Below are 26,228 nucleotides of genomic sequence, written 5' to 3'. Positions count from 1 at the left end.
CGTCGTACTCGGCCCATCGCAGTGTGTCGGGCCGACGTACCGACGCTAGCGTTGTAAGCGCCGCACAACTGGTGCAGCGGATGCTGTTTTTTCAACGCATCCGCTGCCCCATTGTGAGGTGCGGGGAGGCGGGGGCGGAGTTCCGGCCACGCATGCGCGGTCGGAAATGGCGGACACGTCGCACAAAAAAGTTACATGTAGTTTTTTTTGTGTCGACGGTCCGCCGAAGCACGACGCATCCGTCGCACGACGGATGCGACATGTGGCAATCCGTCGCAATGCGTCGCTAATGCAAGCCAATGGAGAAAAAACGCATCCTGCAAGCACTTTTGCAGGATGCGTTTTTTCTCCAACGACGCATTGCGACGGAAGCCAAAAAACGCTAGTGTGAAAGTAGCCTAACCCTAACCCTAGCCCTAACCCTAAATTTAGCCCCAACCCTAACCCTAACTCTAACCCTAACTCTAACCCTAACTCTAACCCTAACTCTAACCCTAACTCTAACCCTAACTCTAACCCTAACTCTAACCCTAACTCTAACCCTAACTCTAACCCTAACTCTAACCCTAACTCTAACCCTAACTCTAACCCTAACTCTAACCCTAACTCTAACCCTAACTCTAACCCTAACTCTAACCCTAACTCTAACCCTAACTCTAACCCTAACTCTAACCCTAACTCTAACCCTAACTCTAACCCTAACTCTAACCCTAACTCTAACCCTAACTCTAACCCTAACCCTAATTTTAGCCCCAACTTGTCTTCTCCTGCCGGCCGGCAGATGGCAGCAGATGGCGGGCGCACTGCGCATGCGCCCGCCATGATGAAAAAGCCGGCTGGTAGGAGAAGACAGAAGAGGACCCAGGGACCCCGGGTGAGTATGATAGGGTCCCCGAATCCCCCTATTTCTCTGTCCTCTGATGTGCGATCACATCAGAGGACAGAGAAATAACTGATCGCTTTTTTTTTTTTTTTTTTGCGGTCGCCGGTAAACTGTTAATTACCGGCGATCGCAAAGCAGGGGTCGGTGCAAACCGACCCCGATCATGTTCTTTGGGGTCTCGGCTACCCCCGGCAGCCGAGACCCCAAAGAACATCCGGGTGCCGGGCGCACTGCGCGTGCGCCCGCCATTTTTTCCCGGAAGAAAGATGGCGGCGCCCATGGGGAGACACGAGGAGCACCGGGGGAGGTAGGTAAGTATTGGGGGGCTATTGGGGGCCATCGGGGACCACATTTCTCTGTCCTCCGATGTGCGATCACATCGGAGGACAGAGAAATTAAACGGCAAATCGCGTTTTTTTTTTGTTGTTGCGACCGCCGGTAAACGGTTAATTACCGGCGATCGCAACTCGGGGGTCGGTAAAAACCCCCCGAATCATGTTCTCTGGGGTCTCGGCTACCCTCGGCAACCGAGACCCCAGAGAAAATCCGACTCTGGGGGGCGCTATTCACTTTTTCCACAGCGCCGTTAATTAACGGCGCTGTGGATTAAGTACCCTTAGCGGCCGCCGTTAAAAGGCGTATCGGCGGTCGTTAAGGGGTTAATTAATCCCATAGTCCTATTAAATGACGGCTAGGTCACTCCAAAGAAATATGATAAACATGGTCTATTGTGAAAGGAATGCCACAAAAGACAGAAGTGAAACAAAGTAAGGGAAATTCAATCTAAAAAATTAATACATTTTATTTGTACAATATAAAAATATTCCAAATATTGCAACTATAAAACAGACCTCCAAAAGAAAGGGGAAAGATGACCAGCATCAATAAAGCAATCAAAAAAATTACAAATAATGAGTCTATTATGAAATGATAAAGTGCACTGTGGTATTAATCAGTCTATTAGAATTTTAATATCCTAATTTCTAATCCACCCAGATTTTAAGTAATAATTACTACGGTGCAGTGCAGATTCAGCCGCGGCAATTACTTTGCTAACCGTGCTGCACAGTGAAAGTTACACTAATTGCACAGAGTATGCTAGTTTTTAATCCATCCAGATTTTAAGTAATAATTACGGCCGTATAGTGCATATTTAGCTGGGGCAATTACTTTGCTGACCGTGCTGAGCAGTGAAAATTATACTAATTGCACAAAATATAACCATACGGGAGGAGAAGAAAAGTTAGATACTCAAAGATATTTTTATATTGCACAAATAAAAATGTATTAATTTTTATATTGAATTTCCCTTACTTTGTTTCACTGGGGCAATTAATGTAGACAGCTGCATACAGAAGTGAGAAGTCCATGCCAGTATACAAAAAAAAAAAATCCATATATACACTGGCACAATAATCCGTAGTACATAGCCCGTGTAAATGGGTAATGTGCTGATGACATCATGCATGCTGTATGGGGACCAAATGATCGTATTAAACGAGCTTTGATTAATGTCATACAACTTCACTAAAAAAAAAAAAAAAAAAAAAAAAAGGAAACAAAAAAAATATCTATGAAATTCAGAGTCCAAAATGACAAATGTCAGTACTAGTTACAGGGGGTAATTGCATATGTAACAGCTCATGTTCTCACTTCTTTAATAGAAAAAAAATACAGACCTTCCTCCTGAGAATCAGAAGGCACATAACTTCTCTTATTGAGGGAATGAAACATTAAATAATGTTCTTGTATCTCTCCTGGGGAGACTGAAGGCTTTACAGGGGGAGAGATGACCGTAACAGGCTACGATCCTTCTTGCTGACACTTTGCAACTTCTCGGTAACAGATCCAGGATGTAAAACTTTTCATGCTGTTACCATACTTCAAATGAGTGACAACACAAATGTTGCACCTACAATTTTGATCCTGGTATTATTCTAAAGCTGTAATATGATACCCTGACCTGGGCTTTATCCCTTATATTCTAGTGTCGGCAACAGCATTAAGTCATGACGGATTACGCATTTCCTTGACAGTGTACGGGATAAAACTGCTACAGCAGCAGACATGTTATACGCTGACCTGTGGGATTTATGTATAAAGCCTGGAAGCAGAGGAAGATCAGTGCTGTAGCCATTAGAAAAAAATAAATAAATAAAAGCCATTAAAAGCTCTAGACACAGTGATGTTGACAAACAATGGCAACGTATGGAAGGGATCAGACTTGCTTACCTTAGGACAACAACTATCGGACTCTCACTGCCAGTAATCACCATCAGGCCTTTCCATATCATCAGTGCAGAGGACACTATCATACCAAAGTTTAACACTTGGTAATAAAGCTAAAAAAAAAAAGTCAAAAGGAACTATTAGATCCTGATCACCCAGGTAACATAATACAGTAATACAGTATTAAGAGTAATAATTTTTATAATGCTTCATACTTGTATTCATCCTGCAAAAAAAAAAAAAAAAAAATACCATGCCGGTTCCCATTTCTTTAAACAATGGGGCTCACTGGTGATAAAGTGTGCCCCCAAGTCATAGATTTATAGTTTAGTTTTTTTTTTTTTTTTTTATTACCTGAGCATACAAATAACACTTTTTATATCTTTTCTGGTCTTGCCTATTACAGTATATTCTAATTAATAGTTTAGTCATAAACAGAGGGCTTGTCACAACACAGATAGATATTCACTTTACTTAGCCTATTTGTGGAAAAAATAAAACACAGGAATACATTTACAGTAGGTATGTCTATGTATTATACATGGCAGCTTTTCAGACTATCTTGTTACTGGTTTCTAGAAGATTTGTAGAAAGAAGGATAGAACATTTGGAATTATTGTTTTATACTTGTATTTACTGAATTTTATAAAATATGAAAATAAGGAGCAAAAACAGCCAGTAAAGTATAATGTAAAGTGTTACAAGCAGAGTTAAAATTAAGATACAGTATGGTAAGATTAAGCATTGATGGTAGCTTCTTGATGAGATGGGATTTAAAGAAGTACTCCTTCCCCCGAAGTTTTTATCCTCTTAATATACTGCAGTCATCATATTATATAGCACTGTGTTGCTCATTTGCCTTTCTATCCAGCTAATCCTTCTCTTTTCTCTGCTCTGTGTAGAAACTAGAAGTCTCTTTTCCCTCCATTTATCAGTCCTCTTTTCAACTCCTGACCCAGCTGTTCCCTCCTCCCCCTACCAAGAACTTTTGCAGAGTCTCATGACTCTCACAGGGAAAACTGACCTCCTGTTTCTACATAGACCTTAATCACTCTCCGCAAGGAGAAACGATACTTCTTGGATCCCGGTCAGATGCCTCTCAATCAGCCAAGCAAGATCTCCACTACCCCGAAACACAGTGTCTGCAAGTTGAGATTCTGGTTTGGCTATTATCCTAAGTCATGTGACAAGGCTCGTTAAAGGGTCGACATTGACTGTTAGGATCGGACCAGACCGCAGCGGGACCGCCCCTGGCGAGTATAATATAACCTCTTTTTCTTATCTTTCAGGATACATCGGGGGCTTATCTACAGCATTACAGAATGCTGTAGATAAGCCCCTGATGCCGGTGGACGCAGCTCATCGATTTTTGGGGTGACAGGTTCCCTTTAATCTCGCAATGTCATAGACTTAATTGAAAAGAGAAGAATTAACTGGGTAGAAAGGCAAAATGGCAAAATGAGCAATTGTAAGTACATAGTGTTAAATAATCTGACTGCAATACATTAAAAAGGTAAAAAATAATAGGAGGGATTATTTAACAAACAAAACCTACACTTACAAAAAAAAAAAAAAAGGTTGGGGGAGGAGGTGGATAGAAAGGTGTTTTCCCAATGAATCCCGGCATGAGCCTATTTTTTAAGGCTTTTTATGCGAATTGAAAGCTCCCTTTCCAATTACCAGTTTGTGTTCTGGTAGTGCATTTTGAACAATTTCATTGAAGATTCTCTAAAAGGAACCTGTCAGCTGATACATACTGCCATACCGTGGCGTTTTTTGTGTGTATCTTCAGCATTTTCCATCACCCATTCATTTCAATGGGTGAAAAACGCTGAAAAACACTGAAAGTGACATACACATGGTCAAAATTGGTGGTACCCCTGATTTAATGACAGAAAAACCCACAATGGTCATAAAAATAATTTGAACAGGACAAAAGTAATGATAAATAAAAAAAAATTATGAAAATGAACAAATGAAAGTCAGACATTTCTTCTGCAAAGGTTGAAAAGCAATGTGGCAATGTGACTATACACACGTGGTCAAAAATTGTTGGTACTCTTCATTTAGTGACAAAAAACCCACATTGGTCACAGAAATAACTTGAATCCGACAAAAGTAATAATAAATAAAAAATCTATGAAAATGAACAAATGAAAGTCAGACATTGCTTTTCAACCATGCTTCCACAGAATTAAAAAAAAAAAAAAAAATAACTCATGAAATAGGCCTGGACAGAAATGATGGTACTCAACTTAATATTTTGCTGCACAACCTTTTGAGGCAATTACTGCAGTCAAACGATTCCAGTAACTGTCAATTAGACTTCTGCGCCTCTCGACAAGTATTTGGGCCCACTCCTCAAGAGCAAACTGCTCCAGTTGTCTCATGTTTGAAGGATGCATTTTCCAGACAGCATGATTCATCTCTTTCCAAAGATGCTCAATAGGATTTAGATCAGAGCTCATAGAAGGCCACTTCAGAATAGTCCAATGTTTTCCTCTTAGCCATTCTTGGGTGTTTTTAGCTGTGTGTTTTGGGTCATTATCCTGTTGCAAGACCCATGACCTGCGACAGACCAAGCATTCTGACACTGGGCAGCACATTTCTCTCTAGAATCCCTTGATAGTCTTGAGATTTCATTGTACCCTGCGCAGATTCTAGACACCCTGTGCCAGATGCAGCAAAGCAGCCCCAGAACATAACAGAGCCTCCTCCATGTTTCACAGTAGGGACAGTGTTCTTTTCTTGATATGTTTCATTTTTCCATCTGTGAACATAGAGCTGATGTGCCTTGTCAAAAAGTTTCATTTTTGTCACAAAAATCCCTATTTCTCCTACGCCTTATTGGGGGACACAGGACCATGGGACGTCAAAGCAGTCCCTGGGTGGGGAGCAACACAACTACTAATAACCCATGTACCACTGGCTTACAGCTGTGGTACTGCAGATTGCAGAATACGCCTGCCAAGAGCTGCGTCTGCAGAAGACTGAGAATGAACGTGGTAGTGTTTTGTAAACGTATGCAAGATGGACCAAGTCGCAGCTTTGCAGACCTGTTGTGCTGACGCCTGATGCCGAATGGCCCAAGAGGCGCCCACTGGCCAAGTAGAATGCACCTTAATCCCTGCTGGGACAGGAGTGCCCCTGACACAGTAGGACTCCTGAATAGCTGATCGAATCCACTTGGCTAGTGTGGGCCTTTGAAGCGGCTAGACCCTTCCTATGCCCCTCTGGAAGCACGAACAGGACATCTGACTTGCGGAAGGGAGCTGTCCGCGAAATGTAACGTCTAAGAGCCCTAACCACATCGAGAGTGTGAAGAGCTTTCTTGATTCTCACATGTAAAGCGCCATGGAATAAATGGCGCTATAACAATAAATAATAATAATACGATAGACCGGTGCCGGACATAATGTGGGCAGAACAATCTCCTCATTGAGGTGAAAAAAGGAAACAACCTTGGGCAGGAAAGAGAGCGACGTCCTCAAGACTGCCTTGTCTGGATGAAAAATCAGGAACGGGGGTTGGCAGGAAAGGGCTGCCAACTCAGAGACTCGTCTGATTGACGTAATTGCCACTAAGAAAACCACCTTCCAGGAAAGAAAGGTTAGTGATACCTCTTGCAGTGGTTCGAAAGGGGCCTCCTGTAGGACTCCGAGAACCAAAGTAAGATCCCATGAATCCAACGGCAGTTTATAGGGAGGCGCCATATGGGAAACTCCCTGAATGAACGTCTTTACCGGTAATTTGGTGGCAATCTTGCGTTGGAATAGAACTGACAAGGCTGAAACATGCTTTGAGCGAACTAAGCGAAAGACCCGACTCCAATCCTGATTGGAGGAATTCCAGTATGGAAGGAATGGAGAACACCAGAGGAGATTGTCCATGGGCATTGCACCATGAAAGATTCGCCAGGTGCAATGATAAATGCGCATGGACATGGGCTTTCTAGCACTAATCATGGTGGCGGTCACTACAGGAGAGAATTCAGCTTGGGCTAAAAATCCAGGATTCAACGGCCACGCCGTCAAAGACAGGGTCCCGGAGCTCTGGTGGTAAATCGGGCCCTGAGAAAGTAAATCCATGCGATCTGGTAGCCGAAGGGAATTTCGGCGACCAGTTGAACTAGTTCCGCGTACCATGCCAGGCGCGGCCAGTCTGGCGCGACTAGGATCACAGGTACCCCCTCTGCTCTGATCTTCTTGATGACCCTGGGGAGCAAGGGGAAAAGAAGAAAAAAGTACAGGAGTCGGAACTGATGCCACAGCAGGACCAAGGCGTCTGCCCCGATGGCACATGGATCGAGTGATCGGGCAATGAACTGGGAAACCTTGTTGTTTAGCCTTGATGCCATGAGATGCACATCCGGAGTCCCCCAGCGATAACAAATCTGCTGAATGACTTCCGGATGAAGAGACCATTCTCCCGAGGCGAGGCCCTGGCGGCTGAGAAAATCCGCTGCCCAATTCTCTACACCCGGGATGTGGACCGCTGAGATGGTTGAATGGTTGCTCTCGGCCCAGCGAAGGATGTGGCTCACTTTGTGCATGGCCGTCCTGCTGCAGGTTCCCCCTTGACGATTGATATACGCCACCGCCGTGGCGTTGTCGGATTGGATCCTGATGGGATGACCTGCGAGGAGATGGTGAAAACTCAGTAGGACTAGTCTGATTGCTCGTATCTCCAAGATGTTGATGGGGAGACGCAACTCTGGAGTGGACCGACGACCCTGTGCCGTGTGTTGGCTGAAAACTACACCCCAGCCCAAAAGGCTGGCGTCGGTGGTCACCAACCAGTGTACCGGGGGAAAAGACTTCCCTTGGTTCAGGGAGGACTTCAGCGTCCACCACCTGAGTGTCTGCCTGACCCGCAGAGACAGACGGAACCGGCGGTCGAGAGATAACGGGTTTCTGTCCCAGGCCAACCGCAGCGCATGTTGCAAAGGGCGTAGATGGAACTGCGCAAACGGAACCGCTTCCATTGCTGCACCATTTTTCCAAGAATGCTCATGCTGAAGCGAAGAGAGTGAGGGACTGGGCGGGAAAGACTCAGTGTTCCCTGTTGTAAGGCCAAGGCCTTTTCTGGAGGGAGCATAACCAACCCGCGGGAAGTGTTCAGGATCATACCAAAGAAGGAAATTTGCTGAGCCAGTACCAGAGAAGACTTTTCGAAGTTTATTTTCCAGCCCAGGCGAGAAAGTGTATACACCGTGATACCGACAGACTCCTCGCAGGCTGGAAAGGACGGGCCCTTGGTCAGTAAGTCATCCAGATACGGAAGTACCACCACTCCGAGCGTGAAGAATGACCATGAGAGATGCCATGACCTTGGTGAAAACTCTGGGGGTGGTGGCGAGGCCGAAGGGCAAGGTGACGAACTTAAAGTGTTCCTCGCGGAATGCAAAGCGTAGGAACTGTTGATGGAAAGGGAAAATTGGGATGTGAAGGTATGCATCCTTGATGTCTATGGATGCTAGGAACTCTCCTTTTTCCATGGACGCGATCACAGAACGGAGGGATTCCATTCTGAAGCGTTGATGAACTTGTTTAACAGCTTTAAGTCTAGTACAGGCCGCAGCAATCCGTCCTTTTTAGGGACCATAAATAGGTTAGAGTAAAACCCCTTGAACCTTTGGTCCTGAGGAACCGGAATAATGACTCAGTCCCTTCGTAGCGCCTGTACAGCCTGAAGAAAGGCTGTTAACTTTGTTTTATGAGAAGAATGGAAAAAACGTGTCGGGGGTGAAGAAAACTATTTTATATCCGGAGGACACTAGCTCTCTGACCCACTCGTCGTGGACGACCAAGAGCCAGGCGTGACGGAACAAAAGGAGGCGGCCACCTACCTTGTCAGTGTCCGCCGGATATCTCGACGAGTCATTGTGTAGAAGATCTAAGGGGTCTGGTTTCCTTAGATCCAGAAGACCTCGGTCTGGGTTTCCAGGTACGGTTAGGTCTGAATAAGACCTGGGAACCTCTGTCTCCGCGCGGAGCTCGTCATGATCCAGAAGAGAAGATTCTAGGGGACCAACTGGAGTTGTTGCAAACGGGCCGGAACTGAGGCTGTTGATTCCAAAACTGCCGGGGAGGCCTTTGTTGAGGAAGACATTTACTCTTTCCTCAGGTAGCATCAGAAATGATTTAGTCCAGTTTCTCACCAAATAAACGACCAGCTTGGTAAGGCAAAGAGGTCAACGATTTTTTGGAAGCAGAATCTGCTCGCCAATTTCGAAGCCACAGGGACCTTCTGATGGAGACTGCTTTTGCAGCTGCCTGTGCAGCGCAATTGGCCGCATCTATGGAAGCCTTAACTACAAAGTCCCCGGCTTGGGCTATCTGACTAGCGAGGTTGGCCGCCTCCGGGGAAAAATTGCTGTCGTGGAAGGTTGCGGCTAACACCTCTGCCCAAGCGACCATTGCCTTAGCCACCCAGGTTGCGGAGAAGGAAGGAAAGAGTGCCGCTCCTGAAGCCTCGAAGACAGAGGGAGCCAGGTAGTCAATTTGACGGTCAGTGGGGTTTTTGACTGAGGAACCATCAGACAAAGATAGGAGTGTTCTGGATGCGAGACGCGATACGGCAGGATCAACTGAGGGGGACTGTAGCCAATGCTTCATTAAATCCGGGGCGAAAGGATATTTGGACTCGATGGGCTTTTGCCCCGTGAATCGTTTATATGGTCGGTCCCTATGTTTCTGGACAATGTCCTTAAACTCTGGATGATTGGCAAATACTTTCTGGATGCGTTTAGTCTTCTTAAAAGACACCACGTTTTCCGGAGTTGAAGTGGATTCCTCGTCCACTCTCAGAATCCTGTTGACCGCCTCAATGAGGGAATCAAGCGTCTCCTGACATGTCGAGGAATTCTGGCCTAAAGATGCATCAGACTCGCATTCAGAGTCATGTGCGCTGCGACCCTCAGGAGAAAGGGAGCGAGAAATTGAGCTCGCAGATGCCGAAGCACGAGCATGATCGGGGGACGCGACATGGGTCCTTTTTCTGGAGACCTGAGCTCCCTGCGACTGATTACGCCCCCTGCTGGTGGACGGTTCCCTACCATCACCAGAGTCCTCTGCGGTCGGCAAGATGACGTTCTGACTTAGAGAGGGTCCCCGGAGAGAGTTTATTGCCTTGGCCAGGGAAGCCATAGAACGTGACAGGGAAGCAGCCCACTCAGGGGGACTAGGCTCTGCAGGGTCTGTGGTGGCGGGAAGCGGCTGCACACAGGCCGGGTCACAATCCGTGCATAACGGAGAATTGTGAGCACGGGGCAAGGCAGTATTGCAAGTGGCACATGAGGTACAAAAACACTTTTTTGTTAACTCGTTTGTCCTTAGATTGAGACAGAGTGTGCCAGAGAGTTAAAGGCAGAGGGTGCGTTATAGGTGCAGAGGAGGGGTTAAGCTCTCTTCCAGAGACTGTATGCAGCTTACCCAAGGTCCTGTGCCTGTGTCCCCAGGGAAGGAGTCGTGGTCTGAAAGAAAACCGCAGAAGGATGTGCGGCGGTCCTGTAGTGTTGCGGGCTGTCAGTCAGCGTGGTCCCACAGCAGTAGGCTAAAAGGACATGGCCCCCCCGAGATTAGCAAGGCGCTTCTCGTTCAGGACGAGAAGCGCCAGGAACGTGGGCGGAACTCCGGCAGTGGGCGGCACCATTAAAAATTCCGGCCTGGTCCGGTTAAAGGCCGGGGGCTAAATTTCTGGAGCCTGCCGGCGGCACGCGCCGGCTGGGAGGGAGGGAAGCGCGACGGGACGCCGATCGACTGCGGCTGGCACCAGGCCAGCGGCACCTCTCCCCGGGGACAAGGACCCGCACCATCCATCGCAGGGAAGTGCAAGGGGGCTCATACTCATGGAGGTGATGTAGCAGAGCCGGAGTTGTGCTGCGCCTCCTCTCTGTGTAAGGGTATGAGCTCAATCCATCCTCTCTATAGCGGGGGATGGAGAGGACCTCGCCAGTGCTCATAGGGCTGCTGCCATTAGTGCCTCTGTCCATCCAGTTGTGGGTTCTTCTCTGCTACGGAGAGGAACAAGAAGGGAAAAACTCCATGTGATCGCCGTCTTTCAGGGGTGGGGAAATCGGGACCAAGAAGGAACCGTCGCCCCAAAGTGAGGTTAGGCATGCCTCAGTCGTCACAGGAGAGGGTACGGGAAGATATACTTTGTGTAGTCGCCTGTTGATGGTTCGGGGGAAAGCGGACCCTTGGAAAGGGATCCGTCGCCCCCTTTCACTCCGTTAAGTAAAAAAATAAAAATAAAAAACGTTGGGGTCTGAAGCAGACCCAAGTGCCTCCTACAGACACTAAGCAAGAGCTGGTTGAATTTCAGCCGGCGAGAGGGTGTATACTGCAGAGGAGGAGTTAATCTTTTTTGTGTTCACTTAGTGTCCTCCTAGTGACAGCAGCATAACACCCCATGGTCCTGTGTCCCCCAATGAGGAATAGGAGAAAAATGATTTTAAAATCCAAAATGTTGGCCTACTGAAATGTTTGCTCAGTAAATGCTCTCAATACTTGGTCGGGGCTCCTCTATGGGGTTAAGGTCAGACGAGTTTGCTGGCCAATCAAGCACAGTGATACTTTTGTTTTTAAACCAGGTATTGGTACTTTTGGCAATATGGTCAGGTACCAAGGCCTGCTGGATTAGGAAATTTCCATCTCCAAAAAGCTTGTCGGCAGAGGGAAGCATAAAATGCTCTCAAATTTCCTGGTAGACGGCTGCGCTGACTTTGGTCTTGATAAAACTCAGTTAACCTACACCAGCAGATGACATGTCTACCGAAACCATAATTGATTGTGGAAACTTCACAGTAGATCTTGGAAATCAAGGTCCCAGAATCTGGAGGAAGAGTGGAGAAACAGACAATCAAAGCTGCTTGAGGTCTAGTGTGAAGTTTCCACAATCAGTAATGGTTTGGGGAGCCATGTCAGCTGTCGGTGTAGTTCCACTGTGTTTTATCAAGACCAAAGTCAGCGCAGCCGTCTACCAGGAAATTTTAGAGCAATTCATGCTTCCCTCTGCCGTCAATCTTTTTGGAGATTGAAATGTCATTCTCCAGCAGGACTTGGCACCTGTCCACACTGCCAAAAGTATCAATACCTGGTTTAAAAACAACAGTATCACTGTGCTTGATTGGCCAGCAAACTCACCCGACCTTAACCCCATAGAGAATCTATGGGATATTGTCAAGAGGAAGATGAGACACACCAGACCCAACAATGCAGATGAGCTGAATGCTGCTATCAAAGCAACCTGGGCTTCCATAACACCTCAACAGTGCCACAGGCTGATCGCCTCCATACCATACTGCATTGATGCAATAATTGATGCCAAAGGAGCCCCGACCAAGTATTGAGTGATTTTAATGAACATACATTTCAGTAGGCCAACATTTGGGATTTTAAAATCATTTTTTCAAGCTGGTGTTATAAAGTATTCTAATCTACTGAGATAATGACTTTTGGGATTTCATTGGCTGTAAGCCATAATCATCAACATTAACAGAAACACTTGAAATACATCACTCTGTTTGTAATTACTCTATATAATATAGGAGTTTCACTTTTTGTATTTAAGAACCGAAATTAACTTCTTGATGATATTCTAATTTTGTGAGATGCACCTTATTTGGTTTCAGTCATTTCTTATACAAGTTTAAGGACATTATGATTGCTCCTTAATGCACTTTTTTAGGAAAATGTGGTGCCAAATAAATTAATTATTGAGTTGAAATTGTTATCGCTTTACTGTGTTTAGTGTATGGGCCACCGAATTGTTGTATTTTCATAGCCTGGACTTTTATGGGCATAGCAATATCAGATAGATTCACGTTTTTACATTTCTTTATTTTTATTTTTGAAAAAGGGAAGCTATTCGACTTTTTATATATTTTAAAGGGAACCCGTCACCCCCAAAATGGAAGTTGAGCTAAGCCCACCGGCATCAGGGGCTTATTTACAGCATTCTGTAATGCTGTAGATAAGCCCCCGATGTATCCTGAAAGATGAGAAAGAGAGGTTAGAATATACTCACCCAGGGGCGGTCCCGCCGCGGTCCGGGGCCTCCCATCTTCTTACAATGACGTCCTCTTCTTGTCTTCACACTGCAGCTCCGGCGCAGGTGTACTTTGTCTGCCCTGTTGAGGGCAGAGCCAAGTACTGCAGTGCGCAGGACCTTTCTGACCTTTCTCGGCGCCTGCGCACTGCAGTACTTTGCTCTGCCCTCAACAGGGCAGACAAAGTACGCCTACGCTGGAGCTGCGGCATGAAGACAAGAAGAGGACGTGATCGTAAGAAGATGGGAGGCCCTGGACCAGGACGCCCACCGCAGCAGGACTGTCCCTGGGTGAGTATAATCTAACCTCTTTCTCATCTTTCAGGTTACATTGGGGCTTATCTACAGCATTCCAGAATGCTGTAGATAAGCCCCTGATGCCCGTGGGCTTAGCTTAAATTACATTTTGGGGGTGACAGGTTGCCTTTAAATCTTATCTTTTATTCCCATCAGGGAATTTACACCTGCATTCTTTTGACTGCTTTTACAATACACTGCAATAGCATGGTATTGCAGGGTATACAGTAAATTACAGTCTCTGATGAAGCTCAGCCAGTGGCTTGGCCTCACATGACTACCAAGAGGGCAGCAACGGTGGCCTTCAGCAAGCCCCTGGCTACCATGGTAACTCATTGGTTCCCTACAATTGAGCACTCGCTGTGACTGCTAAGACACAGATGCCTGTTAAATATTGTAGGCAACATCTACCACATGTGGAGAGAGCTCAAGTCCTGAGACTTCTCCACACACCCTGTCCCGCTCCATGATAGATGTATCAATCTTTGGGTGCTGAAGGGTTAAGTAGCAAATCACATGTTTTGTCTAGAAAGAGGTTCAATATACAGTTAAAATGGCCACACTAGTTACACTAGTTACACTGACAAAAGCCTGTCCTAGAATATCAATAGGAGAGGTGCCTGTGAGAATGTGCAGTAGAAAGCTCTGACCTCTCTCCCTTCAAGTACAGTGGGGGAAATAAGTATTTGATCCCTTGCTGATTTTGTAAGTTTGCCCACTGACAAAGACATGAACAGTAGTGATGAGCGAGTGTGCTCGTTACTTGAGTTTTCCGAGCATGCTCGGGTGTTGTCTGAGTATCTTGGGTGTGCTCGGAGATTAAGTTTGTGTCCCCGCAGCTGCATGATTTGCTGCTGTTAGACAACCTGAACACATGCGGGGATTTTGCCTGTTTGTTAGGGAATTCCCACATGTATTCAGGCTGTCTAGTAGCCGCAAATCATGCAGCTGAAGGGACTCAAACAATCTCCGAGCATGCCCAAAATACTCGGAAAACTCAAATAAGGTCGGGATCACACATGAGCGAGATACGTCCGAGTCTCGCATTGTAATTCCGGACCCTGCCGCCTGCACTCCGGAGCGGAGTGCGCGGCTCCATGTATTGCTATGCGGCTGCACGTTCCGCTCCGGAGTGCAGGCGGCAGGGCCAGGGATTACAATGCGAGACTCGGACGTATCTCGCTCATGTGTGATCCCGGCCTAACAAGCAAACTCGCTCATCACTAATTAATTTTAAGGGAAGGTTATTTTTAACATTGAGAGATAGAATATCAAAAATAAAATCTAGAAAATCACATTGTACTGTATATAAATTACATAAATTTGCATTTTGCAGTGAGAAATAAGTATTTGATCCACTACCAACCATTAAGAGTTCTGGCTCCTACAGGCCAGTTAGACCCTCCTAACCACCTCGTTACCTGCATTAAAGACAGCTGTCTTAGTCACCTTTATAAAATATGGACTCCTGTCCACAGACTCAATCAGTCAGACTAACCTCTACAACATGGGCAAGACCGAAGAGCTTTATAAGGATGTCAGGGACAAGATCATAGACCTGCACAAAGCTGGAATGGGCAACAAAACCATAAGTAAGACGCTGGCTGAGGGGGGAGACAACTGTTGGTGCAATAGTAAGAAAATAGAAGTAATACAACATGACTGTCAATCGACATCCATCTGGGGCACCATGCAAAATCTCACCTCGTGGGGTATCCTTGATCATGAGGAAGGCGAGAGATCAGCATAAAACTACATGGGGGAAATTATTAATGATCTCAAGGCAGCTGGGACCACAGTCACCAAGGAAACCATTGCCAACACATTACGCCGTAAAGGTTTAAAATCCTGCAGTGCCCGCGAGGTCCACATGTGCATGCCCGTCTGAAGTTTGTCAATGAACACCTGGATGATTCTGTGGGTGATTGGGAGAAGATGCTGTGATCAGATGAGACAAAAATTGAGGTCTTTGGCATTAACTCAACTCGCCGTGTTTGGAGGAAGAGAAATGCTGCTTATAATCCAAAGAACACCATCCCCACTGTCAAGCATGGAGATGGAAACATTATGTTTTGGGGGCGTTTCTCTGCTAAGGGCACAGGACTACTTCACAGCATCAATGGGAGAATGGATGGAGCCATGTACCGTAAAATCCTGAGTGACATCCTCCTTCCTTCTGCCAAGACATTAAAAATAGGTCTTCCAGCAAGACAATGACCTAAAACATATAGCCAAGGCAACAAAGGAGTGGCTCAAAAAGAAGCACATTAAGGTCATGGAGTGGCCTAGCCAGTCTCCAGACCTTAATCCCATAGAAAACTTATGGAGGGAGTTGAAGCTCCGAGTTGCCAAGCAACAGCCTCAAAATCTTAATGATTTAGAGATGATCTGCAAAGAGGAGTGGACCAAAATTCCTCCTGACATGTGAGCAAACCTCATCAACTACAAATAAAAATAAAAATCTGACTGCTGTGCTTGCCAACAAGGGTTTTGCCACAAAGTACTACGTCTTTTTGCCAGAGGAATCAAATACTTATTTCTCACTACAAAATGCAAATACATTTATATCATTTATAAAATCTTCTGGATTTTATTTTTGATATTCTATCTCTGTGTTAAAATTAACCTACCGAAAAAATTATAGACTATTCATGTCTTTGTAAGTGGGCAATCTTACAAAATATGTAAGGGATCAAATACTTATTACCCCCAATGTATAGGAAGATAAGGGTCTAGTGCATTTTCTAATCCACTAGGATATCATGAGAAACATGGTGACAGCAATATGGGAAGCATTTTCTTACCCAATTACTCTTGGTATCCATAATATTAGATATAATTTTATACTATTATGTATAAAAGGTATCACTCCTAGAATAATATTGTCTTTTTTGTGCATGAAACTATTAACATACAATATTCACTCCTTCAGGACCCCAGCTTTTTTCGGTTTTGCGTTTTCGTTTTTCGCTCCCCTCCTTCCCAGAGCCATAACTTTTTTATTTTTACGTCAATTTGACCATGTGAGGGCTTATTTTTTGCGGGACAAGTTGTACTTTTGAACTACATCATTGGTTTTAGCATGTCATGTACTAGAAAACAGGAAAAAAAAAATCCAAGTGCGGTGAAATTGCAAAAAAAGTGCATTCCCACACTGGTTTTTTGTTTGGCTTTTTTGCTAGGTTCACTAAATTCTAAAACTGACCTGCCATTATGATTCTCCAGGTCATTACGAGTTCACAGACACCAAACATGTCTAGGTTATTTTTTATCTAATTGGTAAAAAAAAATTCCAAACTTTGCTAAAAAAAAAACCCAAAACAAACATTTGCACCATTTTCCGATACACGTAGCGTCTCTATTTTTCATGATCTGGGGTTGGGTGAGGGCTTATTTTTTGCATGCCGAGCTGTTTTTAGTGATACCAACGTTCTTTAGAGTGACTGTTATTGCATTTTAATGCAATGTCGCAGCAACAAAAAAAAACGTAATTCTGGCGTTTCAAATTTTTTTCTCACTACACCATTTAGCGATCAGTTTTTTTTTTTATTGATAGATCGGGCGATTCTGAACGCGGCGATACCAAATAGGTGCATGTTTGATTTTTTGATTTTTCATATTTTTTAGAACTTTTTTTTTTTTTTTTAACTTGCCATGCTTCAATAGCCTCATGGGAGGCTAGAAGCTGGCACAACTCGATCGGCTCTGCTACATAGGAGCGATGCATAGATCGCTCCTATGTAGCTGAATTACTGCATTGCTATGAGCGTCGAACACAGGGTGGCGCTCACAGCAATCCGGCATCAACAACCATAGAGGTCTTCAATAGACCTCTGGATGTCATGCTGACGCATTTCTGACCCCCGATCACGTGACAAGGGTCAGCGATGCGCGAATTTGAGGCCCAATGCGCTAATTAAATGCCGGTTTCAGCATTTCACAGCGGCATTTATAGGGAACCTGTCACCCCCCCCCAGGCGTTTGTAACTCAAAGAGCCACCTTGTGCAGTACTAAAGCTGCATTCTGACAGGTGGCTCTTTTAGTTCTTGTTCCTGGCACTCCTGAAATAATCGTTTTTGAAATTTGTCCCTCGTACCTTGAAATCATCCCGGGGGCAGGTCTTTTCCCCCTAACACAGATGCACCACAGCCGTCCCTCATGGCCTCTGCACGCTGGGCACCGCCTCCTCTTCCTTCATTAGCGTCCCCTGCGCTGTAAGTTTGAAGGGCAGTGCAACTGCGCATGTCAGAAAAAAAAAAAAATAACAGGCAGGGGGGGGGTGTGTGTGTGTGTGTGTGTGTGTGACAGGTTCCCTTTAAATAGCGGCGGCGGGGGGGTGGTTCGTGATTCTACCCGCCGCTGTTCAAAACAGCTGACATGTCCCGGCTTTGATGCTGGCTCACCGCCGAACCCCGCATCAAAGCGGGGGTTCTGACCTCGGACGTACTATCCCGTCCGAGGTCAGAAAGGGGTTGAAGAATGTCAGAAAGACACAGAAGTGAGAAGCCTCTTACTTCAGCCCCCTAGTAATTCCAGTAATTAGATCAGAGAGACATGGTGGACAGCAGTGTGGGCAGCCTATTCTTACCTCTGCACCCCTGGTATCTCCTACATTAGGTCAGACACACATGGTGGACAGCAGTGTGAGCAGCATCTTCCTACCTCTGCACTCCTGAAATCTCCAGTATTAGATAATATAGACATGGTGGACAGCAGTGTGTGTGAGCAGCCTCTTCTTACCTCTGCACCCCTGATAGCTCCTGTATTAGGTCAGACAGACATGGTGGACAGCCTTTTCTTACCTCAGTACTCCTGGTATCTGTAGTATTAGACAATCCCTGCATGTGCTGTAGCTGTCGAACAGCTGCAAGACATGCAGCCATGGCGACTCAAACATCGTGTTTGAGCATGCCGAAGATACACTATTGGCACTCGAGCGTGCTTGAGTAACACCTTATCCGAGCATGTTCGCTCGTCACTAGTCAACATCTGTCTGAAGTGTATGCCCACCTTAACAATACCAAGCAGCATTGATCAGTGGTTTTCTGGTAGATGTGCAAGAGAATAAGTAGAATGATGTGAGAATTACATGTCTAAAGGTACCGTCACATTAAGCGACGCTGCAGCGATATCGACAACGATGCGATCGCTGCGTTGCTGTGTGGTCGCTGGAGAGCTGTCACACAGACAGCTCTCCAGCGACCAACGATGCCGAAGTCCCCGGGTAACCAGGGTAAACATCGGGTTACTAAGCGCAGGGCCGTGCTTAGTAACCCGATGTTTACCCTGGTTACCAGTGTAAATGTAAAAAAAACAAACACTACATACTTACATTGCCGTGTCTGTCGCGTCCCTCGCCTTCAGCTTCCCTGGCCTGCACTGTGTAAGCGCCGGCCCTAAGCACAGCGGTGACGTCACCGCTGTGCTCTGCTTTACGGCCGGCACTGACACAGTCAGTGCAGGAAGCTCTGAGCAGCAGCGCGGACGCCGGGGGACGTGACAGACATCAGAGGGTGAGTATGTAGTGTTTTATTTTTTTTAACTTTTACAATGGTAACCAGGGTAAATATCGGGTTACTAAGCGCGGCCCTGCGCTTAGTAACCCGATATTTACCCTGGTTACCATTGTAAAACATTGCTGGCATCGTTGCTTTTGCTGTCAAACACGACGATACACGCCGATCTGACGACCAAATAAAGTTCTGGACTTTCAGCAACGACCAGCGATATCACAGCGGGATCCAGATCGCTGCTGCGTGTCAAACAAAACGATATCGCTATCCAGGACGCTGCAACGTCACGGATCGTTGTCGTTCTCGTTGCAAAGTCGTTTAGTGTGAAGGTACCTTAAGCTTTCCTACTCCAGTCCTGAGCTGCAGAATAGGATTTGATATAAGAAGGAGGACTCCTGCTCTAGTCGAGTCTTTCTGTCCTGCACACTAATGCACTAAAACAACCTTCTAGCTATAAATTGTCACTGACTTTTAGAGCTCGTTCAGATGAGAATATTACACAGTTATGTATGGTCTGTGTGAACCACAAACAGCACAAGAACCCATTATAGCCAATGTGCCAGTGCAAATGACCAATTTTCTGCACGGAGCAATTGGTCTGCATAGGTAAAAAAAAATAAAATTGGGAGCATGCAGACTAGAGCATGCAAATGATAGGCAGCTCCTGTACATGTCGCTACACACAGACATTTGCAATGTGCGGACCTGACTGGCACAAGATTTTGTACAGCAGTCTGAACCTGTCCTCAGGGAAAAGCAGAAAGCAAGTTGTAGCATGCTACTTTATCTGAACTCTAAACTTCTTTTATTGGCACAGCATGATTTTATAGATATATACATAGCCGTACTATTGCAGTTTTGCAAAGATGTTCAGTCAAACTGCAACAATTTCACAACATATTCTAGGAAATGTAATAATTTCAGTTTTCAAAAATTTGCTGCAAAACAGATGTAGCACTGCTTTGAAAAAACACATTATGTGGACACAGGAGAATTTTGTTTTACATTATTTTTGAAAATTGTTGTTTTGTGCGATTTAAAGGGAACCGATCTGTGGACAGCATGGTGTAGAGAAGGAAAAGCTTAGCAGAATATATAGGTTTGTTGGCAAAGATTTGGATTGATTTATTCAAGAGTTTGTCTGTATATGAGTCCAGTGGGCGGTCCTACTCAGTGATTGACAGCTATGTCTGAATGTACAGTCACATAGGGAAGACTATCAGTGTCATCTATGTGGTATCTATTCTTTCTCATCCATTTTAAAGACTGAACAAGCAGGACTATCTACACTTTTCCATATCCAGTGAGTCTAGGAAATGAATCAGTTAAAAACGGACAAAACTTGCATTTAAGACTTTAATACAGAGCAGGACTCCAGTTTTTTTTACAGATTTCCATAAACTTTAAAAGCCGAGTCTGATCGGTAAATCTCATGAGAAGAGAACATGCTCAGAATTTGGTGATTTTGTTTTTAAAACGGATATGTGTATGGATGAGCTAGTATACTCGTTGCTCGGGTGATCTCCGAGTATTTGTAACTGCTCGGAGATTTAGTTTTTGTTGCCGCAGCTACATGATCTGCAGCTGCTAGACAGCTTGAATACATGTGGGGATTCCCTCGCAACCAGGCAACCCCCACATGTACTCAGGCTGGCTAGTGGCCGCAAATAATGCAGCTGCGTGTGTTGACGAAAACTAAATCTTCGAGCAGTCACAAATACTCTGAGACCACCCGAGCGTGCTCGGAAAACCAGAGCAATGAGTATACTCGATCATCACCAGTGATAACCTATGGGCCAGTATGCTGTCCGTTTTAAAAGGATGCGTCGCATGGATGCGTCAATGCAGCCTTATCATATTACCTGACATATACTGCAAATTAAAAATAAGAAAAAAAAAAAAAAAAGATGCCAAATATTCATTTCTCTTAAGTATCGGCACACGTGACCGCCGGCAGAAGGAAGCTGGAAGCTGACACTGTGCGCTACTGAAGAGGAATGGATACTCACCGCTCTCTTGGATGAACAGTCCGCAATGAGTATTCCCGCAGCTGTTCTCGGCTTGTGAGCAGCGTATGGCGTCCCTACCATGCGTCACTTACAAGCATTAAGCATTTGCTGGCACCGGAGCAGGATACTGCAACTGTGACGGAGCAGAGGAAGGTAAGAGTAAAGGTTTTTTTTTTTAAATCTTTTCTGATGGGGCCATGGATACAAGGACTGAGATGGCGCCAATCATACAAGCAAGGGAATGGGGCCAATCAATCATACCAGGAAGGGGGCCAATCAATCATATCAGAATAAGAATGGGTATATGCATACCAGGATGGGGATGATGGGACCATATTTACCAGGATAGATGATCTTAAAGGGAATCTGTCACCCCAAAATTCAGCTATAAGATGCGGCCACCGGCATCAGGGGCTTATCTACGGCATTCTGTAATGCTGTAGATAAGCCCCCGATGTAACCTGCAAGATCAGAAAAAAAGGTTATATTATACTCACCCAGGGGCGGTCCCGGTTCGGTTCCAATGGGTGTCGTGGTCCGGGTCCAGCACCTCCCATCTTCATACGATGACTTCCTCGCTTCCTTCCGGCGCAGGCGTACTTTGTCCTGTTGAGGGCAGAGCAAAGTACTGCAGTGCGCAGGGCCTCTCTGACTTTCCCGATGCCTGCACACTGCAGTACTTTGCTCTGCCCTCAACAGAACAGACAAAGTACGCCTGCGCCAGAGCCACGAAAGGAAGCAAAGAAGAGGACGTCATTGTATGAAGATAGGGAGTTCCGGACCGTGATACCCATCGAACCCGAACCGGTAACGCCCATGGGTGAGTATAATATAACCTTTATTTCTCATCTTTCAGGATACATCGGGGCTTGTCTACAGCATTACAGAATGTTGTAGATAAGCCCCTGATGCCGGTGGCCGCAGCTTATGGGCAAAAAATGGAGTGATAGATTCCCTTTAAGTACTGAATTGACCACATTTTTTGTGTCAGTTTTTTCTTCTCCTAATTTCCTCCTCTAAAACCTAGGTGCGTCTTATAGTCCAAATAACACGGTATGTAATAACCTGAGAGCAGCACACCATTGTCTTTATTTCACAGCCGGAGTGGTGTCACTAACGCAAGTTCCTTGCCCCTAGCATTATACTAACCAGTTGCCATCTTCATCCGTTACCGCTCCGTCTTCTGCAGGTTGTGACCAGATGGATCACACGAGTGTTTGCTGGGTGATCTGAAAGTCACTACTCAAGTGAGCCCGAACATACAAAGCTCCCATAGACTTACTCTTGAAGCATGTGATTGACGGCTGTGACTTCTGGGAAGAGCAGAAAACGGCAACTAGTAAGTATTCTCCTAGGGGCAGGGAGCAGACAGAAGTGATACCACAAAGAGCCGGAGTGGCGCCTTAACCATTTACTCTTTAGAAACGTATATATGTCGGTACATCTCTGGTGGAGAAAAATTGTGAGAAATAAGAAATAATCTGTCGCTTAGGCTACTTTCACACTTGCGGTTTTTTTTTTAAATCCGTCACAATCCGTCATTTTTAGTGAATGCAGGATCCTGCATTTTCCCATAGACTTGTATTAGAGACGGATTGTGACGGATGGCCATCCGTTTCATCCGTCGTGCACTGGATCCGTCGTAAAATAGCGGTCTGTCGTGCAGAGAAAACGTTCATAGGAATGTTTTTTGTGCACGTCGGAAAAAAATCGGTCAGCGACACATCCTGCGCTCTCCGTCGTCGGCAATAATGGAAGCCTATGGACGCAGGATCCGTCGCTGACCGTCACACACAGGAATCCAGCGACAGATCCAGTTTTTCCCCTCTGAGCATGCCCGGAAGGATCTCTCTCTTGTCCCCAGACATTTAATTCCTGGAATTTGTGGACGACGCATCTGTCATTACACTGGATGCGTCACACACGTTTTTCCCTATTTTCGTGACGTCCGTCGATCCGTCATTTTGCTGGACAACGACGGACGCCAGAAAACGCAAGTGTGAAAGTCGCCTTATACGGTTTTTCTGGTCACCTATGTTTCGATGTATGTCCCAAATATTGCAATGGGAAACCCTAGTAAAGAAAATGTTACATTTATTCCACACTATGTATCAGAGCAAACCTGCAAGTGACTAGTGATCCTCAGGTACAAACTGTATAGTATATACAACATATAGTGACCGCTCCCATGGAAGACTATGGCTATGCCGCCATATACGGCTGAATACAGCCCCTAGCCCAGTCACCGTGGCCCAGTGCGACCTCCAATACCAGAGATAAAGTGCTCCATGGCGACCACTCACTACTATGGGCCCGCAGAGGGGCTCTGTCCTGGGAGAAGGCGGCCTCCATACTCCACACAATAGAAGATAATGGCGTGTGCAGCTCTGCCCGCCGGCGGGTTACATGGCAGCTCCTCACTGCCGCACGCTGTCCTCCGCGCTATGGAGCCGCCTCGCTGTGTGGCGTCAGCGCTCCTTACCTGTCTCTTGTTCATCCGCCGGACATCGTCCAGAAAGTCCATAGACAGCATCGTCCACTCTCCAGTTTACCCGGCACCGACCAGAGAAACCGGAAGCTACCCAGGGGAAAGTAAGCACTTCCGCTACCAAACCGGAAAAAGCTCGGCGGCCATCTTATGTGAGGGCAGCACAAGACTGCCCGGATGTTAGGCAGCACAGGAAGACTGCCGTGTGTGTATACACATATAACTATGTGGAATATGTATATATGAGCCCATGTCATCAATGTATGGCTATATATAAATATGTGTTTACCCACATATGTGCGCTATTGTACCATATACATGTACACATAGTTATACACAAGGTACAACAGCGATAATGTGTGTATACATATATTTATGACTGGCTTTTGAACCTGTTGGCAGACATTTTTATTGGTACATTTCTGACGCCATTGTTTTAACTCCTTTACCCCCGAGGGTGGTTTGCACGTTAATGACCAGGTTAATTTTTACAATTCTGACCACTGTCCCTTTATGAGGTATTAACTCTGGAACGCTTCAATGGATCCCGGTGATTTGTGAAAAACCCCCCAGAAATATGGCGAAAATGTTGAAAATTTCTCAATTTTCGAACTTTGAATTTTCATGCTCTTAAATCATAGAGATATGTCACACAAAATAAGTAACAGTTCCCACATGTCTACTTTACATCAGCACAATAGTGGAACCATCAATTTTTTTTGTTAGGGAGTTATAAGGGTTAAAAGTTAAACAGCGATTTCTCATTTTTACACCATTTTTTTTAGGGACCACATCACATTTGAAAGTCACTTTGAGGGGTCTATACGATAGCAAATACCCAAGTGTGACACTATTCTAAAAACTGCACCCCTCAAGGTGCTCAAAACCACATTCAAGATGTTTATTAACCCTTCAGGTGCTTCACAGGAATTTTTGGACTGTTTAAAAAAAATGAACATTTAACTTTTTTCACAAAAAAATTAATTCAGACCAAAATTTTTTAATTTTACCAATGGTAAAAGGAGAAATTGGACCCCAAAAGTTGTTGTGCAATTTGTCCTGAGTACGCCGATACCCCATATGTGCAGGTAGACTACTGTTTGGGCGCATGGCAGAGCTGGGAAGGGAAGGAGCGCCATTTGACTTTTCAACGCAGAATTGGCGTTGACACCATTTTGGAAACTAGATCCCCTAAGGAACTCATCTAGATGTCTGGTGAGCACTTTGAACCCCCAAGTGCTTCACAGAAGCTTATAGCGTAGAGCCGTAAAAATAAAAAAGCATAGTTTTTCCACAAAAGTGATATTTTGTCCCCAATTTTTTATTTTACCAAGGGTAACAGGAGAAATTAGACCCCAAAAGTTATTGTGCAATTTGTCCTGAGTACGCAGATACCCCCATATGCGGGGGTAAACCACTGTTTGAGCGCATGGCAGAGCTCAGAAAAGGAGGAGCGCCCCAGATTTTACTTTTATGGTTTGCAGGTGCCATGACCCACTGGGATGAGCCCATAAGGTGCCAAAACAGCAGAAATCCCCATAACCGACTCCATTTTACGAACTACACCTCTCAATGAATTCATCTAGGGGTGCAGTGATCATATTGACACCATGGGTGTGGCACAGAATTTTATACCATTGGGCAGTGAGGACAAAATAACTTTATTTTTACCACCAAAATTTAGTTTTAGCTAAAGAGTTTACATTTTCACATAAGAAGTGGGTAAAATGGCAACAAAATATGTCCCACAATTTCTACTGAACGTGGCAATACCCTATATGTGGCTGTACAGTGCTACTTAGCCATGCGGAGAGACTTTGGAGGAACGGAGAGCTATTTGCCAATTCAAGTGAATGGGTCTGTGCGCATGTTAGTGTGTTTCCATGGACCGTGTGTTTCCAAGGACCTTGTGTCCGTGGGAAAAACACGCTGACATGTCCATTTTTTAATGTCAGTATGGGCCATAAAACGTCCCGCACACGTGCATACACATAACACAGATGGATGTCATCCATGTGACACGCATCGGCGCCGGGGAAGAAGCATTACAGTAAGCGCTGTTTCCCGTCGCCGCTTGCTGAACACGGCTCTGCTCAATCTTCCCTGCTCTGCCGGCGATCAGTACAAACAGGGGAGAATGATGAGAGTTACATTTAAGTAATAAAAGAGACAACAGGCGGTGGCTGATGGTACTATTACTCTCATCAGCCTACCTCTGCTGCTGCTAATAACAGTGACAGCAGGAGTGGCAGATGGGAGTATTCATCTGCCGCTCCTGTGCTGTAAATAAATACGGTAATTAAAAAAAAAAAAACAGCTACCTTCTTTTCCATATCGGAAGCTTTATATACTATACTTGCTTATGCATGAATAAGTTCAGTTAAATGTTGTTAATAAATCATATATATTTTTTTTTCAATAGATCCTAATGACTTTAGCAATTATTCACTGAGTAGAAGTTGTCGGATATATTGTTTCTAACCAGAAACATAAATCTACTGTAAATTACATGTTTTTATAATTATACGATTGTGATCAAGTTACACCCATGTTCATTATTGAGACAGTAGTATTGTATTGTTTATTCAATAATCTTGATTTACACAACAACAACAAAAAACGGCGTGGGTTCCCCCCTATTTTTGATAACTAGCCAGACAAAACTCACAGCTGGGGGCTGCAACCCTCAGCTGTCAGCTTCAGCAAGGTTGGATATCAAGAATAGAGGGGTCCCCACGCCCTATTTTTAAATTATTTA

At 45.2% G+C, this 26,228-nt stretch overlaps 1 protein-coding gene across 2 annotated transcripts in view; it reads right to left on the bottom strand.

Moving 5' to 3' along the window:
* Positions 1 to 23,616, bottom strand: part of SEC11A (SEC11 homolog A, signal peptidase complex subunit) — a 47,174-nt gene extending 23,558 nt beyond the window's left edge. Inside the window, exons 1-2 of one of the 2 annotated variants that reach the window (XM_077264226.1) lie at positions 23,465 to 23,616; positions 3,116 to 3,225 (exon numbers count right to left, since the gene is read on the bottom strand). In XM_077264226.1, the coding sequence (XP_077120341.1) occupies positions 3,116 to 3,225; positions 23,465 to 23,515 (161 nt within the window). In that variant the 5' untranslated portion in view covers positions 23,516 to 23,616. Of the gene's footprint in view, positions 1 to 3,115; positions 3,226 to 23,285; positions 23,410 to 23,464 lie in introns of those variants that run through there. The other variant, XM_077264227.1, reaches the window with a different exon arrangement.
* Positions 23,617 to 26,228: the final 2,612 nt, after the last annotated feature.

Source organism: Ranitomeya variabilis, chromosome 5, assembly GCF_051348905.1.
Source record: "Ranitomeya variabilis isolate aRanVar5 chromosome 5, aRanVar5.hap1, whole genome shotgun sequence".
Lineage (NCBI taxonomy): Eukaryota > Metazoa > Chordata > Amphibia > Anura > Dendrobatidae > Ranitomeya > Ranitomeya variabilis.
The sequence above is the reverse complement of the archived record's forward strand: the minus strand, read 5'-3'. Positions and strand labels throughout refer to the sequence as shown.